The following is a 14,524-nucleotide window of genomic DNA, read 5'->3' as shown; positions in this document are numbered from 1 at the left end:
CATGAAGATACTGACACACCCTGTTAACCGCAAATAAAAGATCAGGACATGTGATAGTCAGATATTGCAAGCCACCAACAATACTCCGATACTCCGTAGCATCCGTGGAAGACGGAATAGTACCAGTAGTAGCCGAGAGCTTATCAGTAGAGGACATATGCGTGGGGGATGGCTTACACTTGAGCATACCAGCACGGCGCAAGAGGTAAAGGGAGTACTTCTTCTGGGTGAGAGTTAAGCTGCCACGAGACTGATGTGCAACTTCAATGCCCAGGAAGAAGTGTAGTTGGCCCAAATCTTTCGCCGCAAAATCTCTGCCAAGTGCAGTCACAAGAGCATCAGCAGCCGTTGCAGAGGAGCTGACCAGAATAATGTCATCCACGTACACAAGCAAATACACAGTCACACTGGGGCGCTGAAATAAGAACAACGATATTGAATTCATGCTCCAGCCAGTTGCTCCAAAAGTCCGAACTGATGGAGGGAGGTGGGCAATATATTTCAACACTCTCCCTCACGTCTAGACTATTTTAGTCCTTAGACGTGGGTTCGATATAGGCCACAGAATCGTTTTATTTAATATTGCGTTGGCAGGGTCTTGAACTCAAGACCTCTTGGCTCAGATACCATATTAAACGTAGGATTTGTGGGAACTGGCTCAACCCTCTAGAGGTGGCCTATCACATATATTTATAAGGTTACACAATATACAAATTACACAGTTGAGCTATGTTAAAAAGTTTAACACTTAATCACAGGCCACCCCACGGCGTCACAACTCACAAGATGGGGGGATGCCGCTGCTGTACGCCAAGGGGGAGGAGAACCACGATACTTGGATGAGCGGCCGCTGCTGCAAGTGAAAACAGACAACTGCTGCGACATTCGGAGGTCTGCTGGTAGCCGCGGGTGCGCTGGATGGGCGACCGTTACCGCTGGGTGTGTTTGGTGTTTGACGCATCATCTCAGCATCAGCTTGTAACTAAGAGCAAACTCTGGTATTCTTTCTTCTTCTAATCGAATGGGCAGAACTCTTGCTGGCCATTCCAAAAAAGGGCCGCGTAGCGGCTGCTGCAAACCGGCCGGGGACATTGCGACCGGTGCGGCAAAGGCGATGCATGAGGGCGAGCTTATCGCTAGTTGCTATGACGATAGGCGATGAGCAAGGTGGGCATAGACTTGAAGCATCTTCAAGACGTCGGAGCATCACCGGTGGTGCGACGGAGCATTAGTCCAGCCGCCAGAATATCGCCAGTCCTTCGGAGCATCATTCGCGATGCGGTGGAGCATCGTCTGGCTGGCGGAGCATCGCCAACGATGCAATGGAACATCATAGGTCTTGTGATGGAGCATTCGTCGGGCCGTGAGAACATCGCTAATCCTTCAGAGCATCATCGGCTCTACAATGGAGCATCGCCGAGCCGCCGGGGCATCGTTGATGATGCAATGGAGCATCACTGAGCCGTCGGAGCATCATCAGAGCTGTAATGAAGCATCGCCGAGCCATCAGAGCATCTCTAGAGCGGGCTGATAGGGCGCCTGGCTGGGTAGGAGGCGTGGGGATCATGCCCTGTGCCGGCCTAGGTATAAAAGCCCCATGATGATCGTTGTAATTGCCGGAGCGACGGAGGTTGAGCTATGGGAAAAAATGCTTTTCGTGCAGCAGACGTTCGTGTGCGGGAAAGAAACATTGTGTCCATCGTGCTCCCTCTTCCTTCTTCTTCCTTCGGTTTGAGCCAGCGAGAGTGTTAGTGACGAGAGGTGAGCTTGGGGAAGGCTTCGGTGCCAGCAATTAGCATCAGAGCTTTGGTAAGATTCTACCGGTGGCCATGGCGATTGTCCAGCACGGCGTCGGAGGGGGCACGATGTCGTTCTCGATGCCAATGCTCATGCCGGACAATTACACTGTGTGGGCGATCAAGGCAGAGGCGATTCTCGATACCCAGAGTCTGTGGGAGGCAGTGCCGCCGGCGAGCAACACGGCGGTCGACGACAAGAAGAACAAGGTGACCATGGCAATGTTGTTCGGCGCGCTCTTTGAGATATCCTAATGCAGGTGTAGACGAAGAAGACGCTGGCGGAAGTGTGGACCAGCCTCAAGACTCGCTTCTTCGGAGCCGAGCAGGTCTGGGCAGCGCGGCTGTCCACCCTTCGCGGTGAATTCGAGCAGCTGCGCATGGTGGACGGGGAGACATTGGACGCGTTCGCCGGGAAGATTGCCGGCATGGTAGCACGCTACGCAGGGCTAGGGTCGACTCTGGAGGACCCGGCGATGGTGAAGAAATTGTTGGACTCGGTCCCCGACCGCCTCTACTCCACCGTCGCTGGGATGGAGCAATTATGCGACGTGGAGAAGATGTCGCTCGAGGAGGCTTCGAGCCGCCTGAAGGCGTTCGACGAGAGGTCGCGTTGGCGCGCAGGCCGGCGGCGAGCGGGCGGATGAGCAGCTGATGCTCACGGCTGCTCAGTTGGTGGCAAGACGGCGTCAGCACGGCAGTGGCTTCGACCACGACCACGATGGCGGCAGCAGCACGGCTTCGGGCGGCAGAGGGAAGTGGTGCGGTCGTTGCTACAATTGTGCCGCCCGGGCCAGGCCTGGCGCCGGATGCCAGCGACAGCACCAAGAAGGGAGGGAAGGGGCAGTGCTCGGGAAGGAGGCGCTGGGGGTGCGGCCGGTCGCCCGCGGGGGCGACGCGGTCGCGAGAGCCTGTTTTCTCCTCACCTCAATCAAAATCCAACCCTAGTGTTTTTCAATGAACCAAGAAACCCTACCTAAACTCTAGGATTTTGTCAAAAAGCCCTACATAAACTCTAGGTGTGAGTGACAACTGTGGATGGATCTCAGGAACTTGGCGGCAGATTCGGAAGCTCGGCTGTCCAACGAAAGAACAACATTTTGATCAGAGGAGTCTATATATTGACACAAGGCGTGTCGTTTGTTTTAGGTGGTTGCTCGGTTTGCAGTGTAAGGCGGAAGCAGTAGCAGCAGGCGTGGTTTTCACGTTGGAGGAGGTGTATTTGTTGAATGTGATGGCCCTATGAGAAACGGGTAAATTAAATTAGTTGCAGGCCTTCTGGTGGTTAAATCTGTATTTCTTGTTGGGATATACGTTAGGGTGCGTAGACTGCAAATAAAAATTTTCTATCCGCGAAACATCCAAGAACATGCTAGCAGAGATAGATCACGGATCATTACCACTAAACATGTAGTGCCGTGCAGCGAAAGAAGAGTTGGGGCAGCGCGTCCACGGTGTTTGTCTTCTCCTCGTCCGATCTTCCTCGAACAACCGGTCATCGGATCCCATGTATAGGTTCGCTGGAACAGCGCAAGTGCACCGCCTCTAACGGTATTTTCGCGTGCAAGAGGAACACTGTGCGGCGAACTGCTAAGTTCAATCACACAGCCGGCGGTGAGTGGACGTGACTAGTTGCAACACATGGAAAACCCTAGTGACAGCACTGAAACGGTCAACTGAAACCGTATGCCACACCTACACTATATATAGGCATCTGTCTCGGGCTCAACACTTGAGCCTCGCACGGATCCTAAAGTCCAAATTTTGTTCGGCCTGGATCCGAATCCGAGTAGGATCACATCTGACTCGTGGAGTCGGATCGAACCTCACATGTTCCTTCTCTTAAGCGCGCGACCCCTTAGATTCAAGTCAGTTTGGTCACAGGTCGGATCACCTCTGACCTGCTCGGTTGGTAGCATCCTATAACAAGGCATGCCAACCACCAAGTAGACAATGAAGCATGTTGGCGAACCTATACAACATACACTTGAAAAACCATTTAGGTAACAAGTGTTCTAACCTGTTGGCGAACCTGGCACCGCCCATAGAGGTAACCAAGTATTTATATATGTCAAATGATGTACATAATTTATTCTCAAATTTGTAAATCTCACAATTGAAAAACCATTTCCTAATTTACTAGACCGTGTAGGTGCATGAGTTGATAATTTGTGTAACTAAAACTAAAACAACGTCTCATATAGTACTAAAACTAACTATTTTCACCATAGAGGTAACCAAGTGTTCTATTATTCAAATATATTTAATGATTTATTGTGTAAATACTTAGCGGCTCAGTGGTCTCGACATAGGCAAACGTCTCGTAGTAGCCCTTTCTACCCTCGCGCTTCATCTTGGCAACCAACATCCCCTCGTCTTGGTGTCCGATCCGCATCACATTGTCGCACAGCAGCCTCCAGCCCGACAACGGTTTGACTTCCGGCCGGTGTCCATAATATGACAACCCTGTGCACATGAGTACATACTCCCCGTACACAAAGTGCGGCCAGGGGATATTTTCCTTGAAGTTGTACCGGCGGGTCCATCGCTGCCCTCCCTCCCGAACCCACACATAAGGCCATGCAATGAATCCTAACCGTCCGTGGACCTCCGTCAGGCGGTAGTGATCATGTGGGGCTGGTATCCGTGTGGTAGATGTGGCGCACTCGGTCATTAGGTCAAAAGCCACTATTCTCGTGGTGTTGTCTGCTGTAACCTTAACCCAATATGTTATGCCATCGACACTGATGATACCTGCGGCAAGGTTGCAAGTCGCATTGCCAGGCCCGACTGGTACCTTCCACCATATGGCTTCCCCAAGCGTGCGCACGTAAACAACATCCAACTCGCAGACACCTTTGTAGCTGCCCGGGACGTGCACCAACTTGTATTGCCCCGTGATCGGGTGGTACGCGAAGCTGTACGCGTCGCCCCACTTCTGCCGGCCATGGTACCCGACACCAGGCGGCGGCGGGACGTCCAGCTTCTCGCCGGTGGTGGGGTTGAACAGGGTGATGGCCCCGCCTTTAATCTTCGTGTTATCGCACAAGCAGATCAGCCCGTTGCAGGTGCCGACTAGCTGCATGCCTTTGAACCCATGGCGCCAAGGATCGGAGGTCCTCCATATCTGGGTGGAGTTCCCTGTCGTCGCGGTCGACGAGAGATCGTCGGAGACGTAGGCAACAGCATAGTTGACGTTCCAGAGGAGGACCTTGGGACGGCTTTGCATCTCCGTGGTATGCTCGTTGACGACATCACGCCAGCGCCGACAGACGAGGCGTGCCCGGCGCCGGCTGCTCGGCGGAAGACGCCGCAGGATCTCCGCCAACACATCTGTGGACAAGCATCGCTCCATGGCCATGGCTCTGCCGTTTTTCTTTCTTTTCCTTCGATCTACCACGGTGCTTGGTGCTGTTTTATATACGTAGATTACATCATCATAGGTAGTACAACCGAACCTACGAATATACTAGTATAAGGAAAGAGGGAAAATATTCGAATCCGTAGGGATTCAAATCCAACCTGTTTCGGAAATCGTTGGTAACAAACGGGATTCAAATCTAACAGACCGTTTACAAGAGTATGGCTCGGAAATCGTTGGTGATATTTTTTTACTAGCAAAAATGATCGTGTGTTGCAACGAATGAAAAAAAAAGCATATACCCCTAGCATCATAAGCATGGTTCAACCCTCACAGATCCAGTTTATCTCAAGGTGTTTGAATGTGGTTAATCTCAAGACAACGATTTTAGCTACTGCAAGATACACTTGTCATTGAACCACACTAGTGCAAAGGAATGCTTTAAACTTTTAAAACTAATCCAGTCAAGCTCGACGTGAGGGCCGCCCTCCGCAAGCTAGACCATGCACCTAGTTCATACACCGACCCTCATACTCTCACTTACTTCTAAAATGGATTTTCTTTTAAATACATGAGCTTTCTTTTTAAAACATATCAACACTTTTTAAGTCATATGATCTTTTTTTAAAAGGCATACTTTTTAAATTACAAACATCTTTTTAGACAGGAAAAAGCATTTCATAATTATATGAACACATTTTAAATAAAAAGGTAAACATTTTCCAAAATGCATCAACATTATTTCAATATGCGAACATTTTTCTAAAAAACAACGAGATAAGAGTTCCTCGCATTCCTAATCCAATCATATGGTTTTTGTAAAAAATAATAGTTTGATTTACATAACAATGTGCATTGACGGGGCATTGAAACTTTTGCGTACGCCCATATAATTTCATTCTAAAGAAACTTTTTTTATGCCGAAGAGCTCTCCATATATACAGCCTTTTGGATCAAAGTAGCTTGCCAAAGGCGAAGCCACTACGGTTGAAAGAATCTAACCGGGTAGCACCCTAGATGCACCATCGAACTCCTGATTTGGCACCTTCGCGCGACGATGTCAGAGAAGGAAACCTGACCCGTCAACCTTGAACCATGAATCCACCGTCTCCTAGTTGTCGCCAACAAAGAACAACACCAGCACACGATCCTAAACAACCTATTGTCCTCCGCGTCGATGCAGAGCAAACGTCATCGTAACGGCAGAAACCGAGGACACAAATTCACCATAGGAATGATGTCGCGGCCACACCATCCCCATTCGAACAAACTAACACCCGGATCCAACACCCATCAAAGAACGGAGCACCATGTCGGGAAAGGACACGAAGCTTTCCTATTCGACGCGGCCGACGCCCTCGCTTTAGCCATGACATCGAGCGTCCAAAACCAAAGCTATCAGGGCCCTACAAACCACATGATCTGCATGCGTGGGATTCAGCTGCCCCCCTACGAACGACAACCAAGAGGTTGGCAGCAAGGGGAGCCGCGGAAGTACGGCACCGGAAAGCTCTAGTAGCTCTTGACAAAAGAGATCACCTTTTTCTCTTTCACTACACACGGGTTTTGATTATACCGTTTTCGTTTCAAAATAAGTGTGGTTGATGCGGTATACTAATTTAACACAAACACTCATCTACTACCCTTATAAAAGAAAGAGCGGACGGAGAACCAAGTCATCCTATCCATCCAAACCTGCAATCTGAAGGCCTACATTCCTCCAAAACATCAAACACGTTTTATATTTTAATTACCCACCAATGCCATTGAGTTACAATCTACTACCCCTATAAAAGAAAAAGAGGCGGAGATCCAAGCAATTCTATCCGTCCATCTACAATATCTAATGGTCTTTAATCCTCCCGTGTTTAACACAACAAGCCGCGCAATTAAGCTCACCCGTTCCGAAAAACCCACCGCACCACGACCTTTGCCCACCGCACGCACGCACGAACCCCCACACGACGACCTTTCCCACACCCCGCACCTCCTCCTCCCAACGACCAGAGCATGGTCGGGCCTTCGCCGCCGCCCGCCGCCCGCCCATCCACGGCCAAGCCTCCGCCGCCGTTTTCCGCCTCCACTGCCGGGCCTCTGCCGCCTTCCGCCGCCCGCCCATCCTCGCCCTCCTCCGCCGCCGCTCCACGGCCGGGCCTCCATCCTCCGCCGCCGCCCGCCCATCCTCTGCCGCCGCCCGCCGTCCGCCTCCAGCCGGTCCTCTTCTCCGCCGCCGCGAGCGTGAGCAGCCCCCCTCCACCCCTGGCCGTTGCCGGTGCGTGTCGGCTCTGCCTCCCCACAACGTGCGTCCGCTACACGCTTCCCACGACATGCAAGGGGATCTCTTTCTACAACGAATCCCTCACCAATTTGAGCGTCGAGGACAGGCATATCCTTTCCCGTAAGCAATCATCATTAATAAGGAGAAAATATTTATGTTCAGTTTTGTGCTTGCTAATTCACCCCAAACGTCCGGTCTTGCTATTTTTGTTATATATATGTTCAGTTATGTGCTTGATAATTTACTCCACACGTCCGACCTTGCTAAAAAAATTAGAGGCACATATCTTGCTATTATCTATACCTACTTCGTATCACCTAAAGAAGCTACGTTGATTGCCCATGTTTTCTTTGCTATACTACTTCTTCTTAGCTAATGTCGTTCAAGACTAGAGCATGTTTATCTGAACTAAGAAAGAATGTTAACTTATTTGGCTGAACTACATCCCTCCTCTCCGTGATGGCTGCTATCTCCTTTTTGTTTTGGGAAAGGACCTCAGATCAATTAAACGTCCAGCCAGAGATACAAGGCATCCCATACAGTGTGAATGATTTACTCAAGTTCTAAGCTATCCAAGGCGTTGGATTTTTCCTGGACATGGTTCAGAACGAAGACTGTACTGACATATAGTAATTGAAAAGCTTACATCACAGAATGATATAAGTAAGAAATGATACTCAATGTATTGGAACACTGATGTTGGTTTTAGATATGGAGTAAAGTTTCCCAGGGAAGAATCACTTTTCTGAACCATGCACATTTTCTCACATTATGCCAGTTAGAAGGAAGAGAGTTAAGAACATTAACACGTATCTTTGGTGAATATCGTTATACTATGTCCAATGATATACCATGTATACATATGTAAAAGGTTAAAAGTGACAAATATCTACCAAAAGAAACCATGCCCAGGAGCTAGATAGATTCTGGCCAAATAGATTTTGAAGAAGGGAGTTGGAACTTTTGCAGTTGATTTTCTACATCAAATTTGGTAGCCTGGAGATGCAGAAGGAGTAGGCACAAGGAGGCGGACGGGGGTAGTAAATTTACTATGTGTTAGTTGTTACACTGAAAGAAAGCATTAGAAAGTTATATAAAGATAACAAGGAATGGGTATATTATTTGTAGTAAACAAATCTAGACACATCAGTTGTAAATGTTCAGGTTTGTGAAGTTTGTGAAGATGATGTTCATGGAGAATCGATGTTGAAATTTGTTTGCAATATCATCTACTTTCCATACTTGTTTATTGGCCTAGCAAATTCATATGTACGGCTTGCATTGCCAATCATGGTACTATTTTTCGTGTTTATGTATGGTATTTTCCCCAAAGATTCACATATGCTGTCAGCTGAGTTGGGGGCAAGCCTGGAAATCACTTGGAAGTTAGAGGAGGTGTGGTGTGTATTCATGCAGTTCTGCTCAAAAAAAACTTTATTCTATCACTGTATTATAACCCTGCAAATTAATTTTTGTTTTTCATTAATGCATCTACAACAGTTTACCAGTGAGTATTCTAGAACTTATTTATCTTTGATCTGATATAAGAGGTACTATAATTCTTGTCATGACAAAACTCAAATTTAGATTACTTTTGGGCAACTGAAGTTGGGATTTAGACTATATGCTTCATGCATATATGACAAAATTGGACATGATATAGAATTATAGACTGTATTACTCATCTCCTTTGAACATATATCATTTTCAATTTCTCTGTTTTTTTCTTGTTCTGCAGCCAACATTGGTAATGAAATGACACAATATAGAGCATGCGATGTGTGGATGGCATGTAACATTTTTCTTATTTGTCACCTAATTTGCAGTTTCTTTTATATCCATTTATAACTTTTTAAATATTCAAAATGTGCTTATTGGAATTAGTTGTTTCCTATCAAAGTTGAGGGCTTTAAACAGTGGACTGTAATGTGAGTACTGTAGATTAGAATGTGCTTACTTGTTTCCTCTATTTTTTTACCACTGCAAGTGAATATGGCCTACGTACAGAGGTGAAAGCTTTATGAATTAATAGGAAGTTTGTGATTGGATGGATGCTCCCAACAACCAGTTCTTCCAAGGACATCCCCGTGGCTCCGCGACACTCTTTCAGGTTTGCCTCTTCTTACTTATCTAGCCACTGCCCAATGGGTGTTATTATTGTTGTTAGTCCATGACTGATAGAATCTGGAGGTTGTTAATGCAGTTACTCAATGGACTAATATGACCTTTGCACCGAACCATTTCTTCTAAAAATTATTCACCTTACGTCCTTACCTTTGTTCTACCGTACTACTTTTAATTTTTATCAGCATGCTCCAGTGCCTATAAATTATTGCTACCGTAGCTTGTGCCAACATGAATGTGTGAAATTTCTAATGTATACAGATTTTGCTAATGGTCATAGCTCCAAATTTCATCTTGGTAAATTCATGTGCTTAACTTTTCTTTTAGGTAAGCTAAGTTTCTCTTCCCGGGGTTTATATTGCCTGAACGTTAATTTTTCTATTGCCTCATCTTGGGTCATACTTTGTGATACAACCATCTATTTTTATGTGCCTTGGCTTTGTTATTATTTATTTTGAGTTCACTCAACATATCATAATCTTTTTTTTGCTTTATCCGCATTTTAGTTCAACATGCCATCTTGCAGACATGGCTGCTATATCTGTTTGTTTCAAGCATCAGCGGCATCCATGGGCTTGACAACAATCTGAAGCGAGTAATTGGTGGTGAGAGATTTCTGAATAATGTAACCTGAATAAGGATGCTATCGTGCTATTCATCTATGTATGCTGCTATTGTAGGAACACAATTTCTGAATAACCAAATTGGCACATTTTCAGATCAACATTTTGTCTTCAACATTACTAATTTTTTTAGAGTTCTGATTCAATTGTATTTCAGAATACTTGCGACCTGAAGAATAGAGCAATTCTTAGTGTTTGTTTGGAAGCCTTTTTTTAGAAGTATTTATATAGGTTATTTAAATTGGGTTCAATTATTTTTCCTTCAATGAAATTTCATGCCCCTATAAATATAATCTCTTAACTATCTAAACATGCATTGCACTATGTGTTGACATGCTACCATTGTCTAATATATACCTAAACTTTCATTTTACTCCACCCGAATTTTCATTTTTGAGTGGATTTTTTTTGTGGTGATAGCTGCCCTTGGTATTGGAGAAAACATGAGGAGGATAAATAGTCAATGACAGTTGCTGAACGACTTCGTTAGAGTTTAGCGTAAGCGTTCATGGGGACCAGAGAAACGGGATTTGGGACTTCTGAATAATTCTTTTAGTGACATGTAACATTTTTTTAAATATGTTTCCTTGTAACTAGACATACTTGTGCTTTCACTTCAAAACTCGAATAGGCAATTTGAGTTAGTGGTGTGCTTTAATAATGCATATTGTTGTTCTCTAGTTTCTCCATTGTGATGTCTTCAATTTTTTGATTTTTTTAAATCCATATTTAAAATATACTCCTATATCACATGAATTTATGTGCAATAGTTGAGACGTGAGTTGCACGTGCACATTTATTAGTGTAGGTAAATATCTGTGAGGCATACATTGTTGTGTTTTTGGGAGCGGGCCGTAAAAATTACCGGTGCATGATTGGTGAGTGAAGTCTCTCCGTCCTCCTCCTCACCCACCCCCACGCCGACCACCTCCCCTCCCCCTTCCCTTCCGGCAAACCCTAGCCTAGCCCCACCGCATCGCCGCCATGGAGGAGGACGCGGGCGAGGGCGAGGGCGAGGTCGAGATCCGCGACTGGGCGGGGATGCCGTCGGACGCGCTCTTCGCGGTGTTCGGGAAGCTGGACGTGGCCGACATCCTGACGGGGGCCGGGCGGGCGTGCCGCGCCTGGCGCCGCCTCGCCGACGGCGACCCCGCGCTGTGGCGCCGCCTCGACATGACCCACCACGGGGACATCCTCGAGACCGAGGAGGCCGAGGCCATGGCCCGCGCCGCCGTCGACCGCGCCGCCGGCACCCTCCAGTCCTTCTGCGCCGACACCTTCGTCACCGACGCCCTCCTCAGCTACATCTCCGGCAGGTCGCTCGCGACGGCTCCCCCCTTCCTGTTTCACATGCCCATTTCTCTCATATACGATGGGGATTGTTTTCCCCCAATTTGTTGATGCGGCGCTTTATTTATTCATTCAGTTAGACGGACGGTTGCTGGTAAATTAAAATGCATAGAAGAACTCTTGAACTGGAAATAAGTCTGTATTCTTTAGTTGGAAATGGACCTTTCTGCTGTTTGATTTGACAAGTTAAAACAAAATTTCTTGGTAACCTGACAAAATTGGATGAAGTAGTAAAATGGTACCCAACGGCAGATTGCTTGCAAGTTGTAACATATCACATGAGTCTCTAGTGCTATGTCTTTGTGCGACTCAATGTGCCTTGCTAAATTCTGTCTATTCCGTAGCGTTGGGGTATAATGTGGAGCAACCCGGAAAATGTATATAGAGTAGCACACTGAAGGTTTGTTTTCCTGGAGGGAATTGGCCTGTTCCCACTAATCTCAGCTAAGACCGGGATTTTTGGGACTGGTCAGAATGGGGGTATCATTGTGCTCTTGGATGTAACATAGGGACCGACCAATCCCTAAAACATACAAGGATAGGTGAGTCTCAGCATGGAGACTTTACAGGGGGAAAGGCCATCTGAACTTTTCTGTTGGTTTCCAGCAGATTACTTGCTGTAAAAGGTCTGTAGAAAACCAAATGATCACTTTGACGGTTGAGTACCATTCTTTTCTGATAAAGATGTAGGCAGTTTCACTGCAAGATTGATGCATGATGGAATTTGGCATTTCTGACAATCCTGCCTTCGGTAGCTGCAGATTTCTCTGTTAATCTTCCAGTAACTGTTTTTGGTTCATGCATCTTCCAATACCTTTCACTTGTACACAGTTCTCTCCTGCATTTAGTTTATCCAGAAACTTGCAACCTGGGAAACTTTCACACTTTTATCCAACAATCCATCAGAATATTTCCAAAATAACTCATGTACTTCAGGATGAACGTTTTAGTGTGCCTGCACTCTTCATGTATAGTTAGCTTACATATTGGGTGGGCCCACTGCCTGGGTTCAAATCATCATTTACTCGAATTGGTTCATATTGATTATACTGTTGGAGCCACCACTACAACATTTCCTTGTATACAAAAAATTAAGGGCCTTACTGAATGCCCGTCCAGTTACCACTGGTGTAAATCTGTATCGCATAGTATTAACAATCAATCAACAACTATGCAGTGAAACGATAAATATGTAAAACTGTTACTGGCTACTTTCTGTTATGGTATTGCAACTGTTATATCCCCTCACTAAAGCAAAACCCCTAAGCTGTCTATAACTCCATATTCGTGTGACCATTTGTTTGCTTGGTCAGCGTAGTGGTAGTCAGAGTTGCTATTTTCTTATCGTTGTGTTGATCTTTTGGTGCATTGAAATAAACAGATCCCACTTCTTTACCACCTAAAACATGGCTCGTTGTCCTCTTCTTCTAATGGTTTGACTAGATGTGATATGTAGAGTTAAGACTTCAGATACAGTATCAAGTCATGTCGTATTTTGTTTAGAACTGCATGCTGAAGTTCATTTGCATGTGACTAGAGTTAGACTTATTTGAAGACTATGATGAATCTAACAGCATGGAATGTTTTACTTTCACATGGTTATTTCAATCAATTCTGTTGTTCTAGTGTTATTTCTTGTCCTGAGCTTGGAAGCATGATTGGGTTTCGCATTAGCTTAAATGTTTGTGTTAGATAAGAACTTGCCATGTCTCAATGCAGGGCACCCTCGCTGAAGAGCCTTCAACTCAGCTTGTGTGATGAAGTATCCAACGAGGCGCTGGCAGAGGCAGTCAAGGGCTTTCCTCAGCTTGAGGAGCTGGAGATCACATTCTGCTCACTGAACAGCAACGTGTGCGAGTTAGTCGGCAGAGCCTGCCCACAACTGAAATCATTTCGGCTGAACGAGCGCTGGACGATCCTCCAAAGGGGGTTCGCGGCCTTTGAGGGCATGGATGATGACACGGGAGCGCTCGGGATCGCAAGCAGCATGCCTGAGCTCCGAGACCTCCAGCTGATTGGCAACAACCTGACCAACACCGGACTGGCCGCGATCCTCGACCACTGCCCCCGCCTCGAGTCCCTCGACGTGCGCCGCTGCTGCAACCTCCAGATGGACGACGCCCTGAGGTCCAAGTGCGCCAGGATCGGGAACCTCAGGCTTCCTCGGGACCCCATCTCCGACTTCAAGTACCGGGCTTACCTCACTATCAGTGATGACTACCCCGGCGGTTCCGACATCGAGATCGACATGTACGATGATCTGCTGGACGTGGTCACCGACGACGAGGATGCTGATTTCGATGACATGGATGATTATATCGACGGCATGGGCTCCGATGCTGACATGTATGATGACGTGTTCGATGATGTCTGAAGGAGCTGTGACCAGGACCGGGTTCTCACGTGGAAGGACGGGAACTTGGTGCCGAAACAATGTGGTCTTTACCTGTGTTGAGATTCTTGAAGCTGGGTTCACACACTTTATTATCGAAGGTCAATTCTTGTATGTTTGTGTCTCCCGTGTGTTAACTGGTCTACTCTCGCTGTGAGACTGGGTTCGCTTTATATCTGTGATTGTAATTTATGCTGCACTTGTGATTTGATCACGCAATAAAATCCTGTAAATTAAGTATTGACACCAATGTTATGTTGTGTTAGGTTGGTGTCCTGGTGTTTGCCCGTGTCGTGGTTATCGAATCGTGTTGAGCTGAATCTGTTTAAACTGACGGCATAAAGCTCACAAGCTTGTGTAGTTGTTGCTTGCAATAATGAAATGCCGGCTTGTGCACCCAGTGACAGATGAGACTTCTGTGGAACTATTGCCACTCAAACGTAACTGTGACGTGGCCGGTACTGAAGGACGGATTTTTGGAGCACATTATGTTAAAGAACTCGAAAATGGCATTTGGAAGTTTCGAAAAGAGTTTTCTTTACACGGATATATGTATGGATGTTTGCTATGCTTCTGTTAACTTTCGTTCAATAATACACT

At 46.5% G+C, this 14,524-nt stretch overlaps 2 protein-coding genes across 3 annotated transcripts; both read left to right on the top strand.

Moving 5' to 3' along the window:
- Positions 1–7,075: 7,075 nt before the first annotated feature.
- Positions 7,076–10,297, top strand: LOC125543726 (neural Wiskott-Aldrich syndrome protein-like). 2 transcript variants are annotated; one of them, XM_048707198.1, is made up of 2 exons: positions 7,076–7,555; positions 9,468–10,297. In XM_048707198.1, the coding sequence occupies exons 1-2, from the start codon at positions 7,168–7,170 to the stop codon at positions 9,476–9,478; spliced, it is 399 nt and encodes a 132-aa protein (XP_048563155.1). In that variant the 5' UTR covers positions 7,076–7,167; the 3' UTR covers positions 9,479–10,297. The 2 variants fall into 2 exon arrangements, with proteins under 2 accessions (XP_048563155.1, XP_048563148.1); XM_048707191.1 differs by having other exon boundaries at positions 9,423–10,297.
- A 742-nt stretch (positions 10,298–11,039) lies between these two features.
- On the top strand, positions 11,040–14,174 carry LOC125543720 (putative F-box/LRR-repeat protein 23). Its single transcript, XM_048707181.1, has 2 exons — positions 11,040–11,498; positions 13,252–14,174. The coding sequence occupies exons 1-2, from the start codon at positions 11,167–11,169 to the stop codon at positions 13,904–13,906; spliced, it is 987 nt and encodes a 328-aa protein (XP_048563138.1). The 5' UTR covers positions 11,040–11,166; the 3' UTR covers positions 13,907–14,174.
- Positions 14,175–14,524: the final 350 nt, after the last annotated feature.

Source organism: Triticum urartu, chromosome 1 (assembly GCF_003073215.2).
Source record: "Triticum urartu cultivar G1812 chromosome 1, Tu2.1, whole genome shotgun sequence".
NCBI classification, from domain to species: Eukaryota; Viridiplantae; Streptophyta; class Magnoliopsida; order Poales; family Poaceae; genus Triticum; species Triticum urartu.
This window is presented reverse-complemented; position numbering and strand designations above follow the sequence as displayed.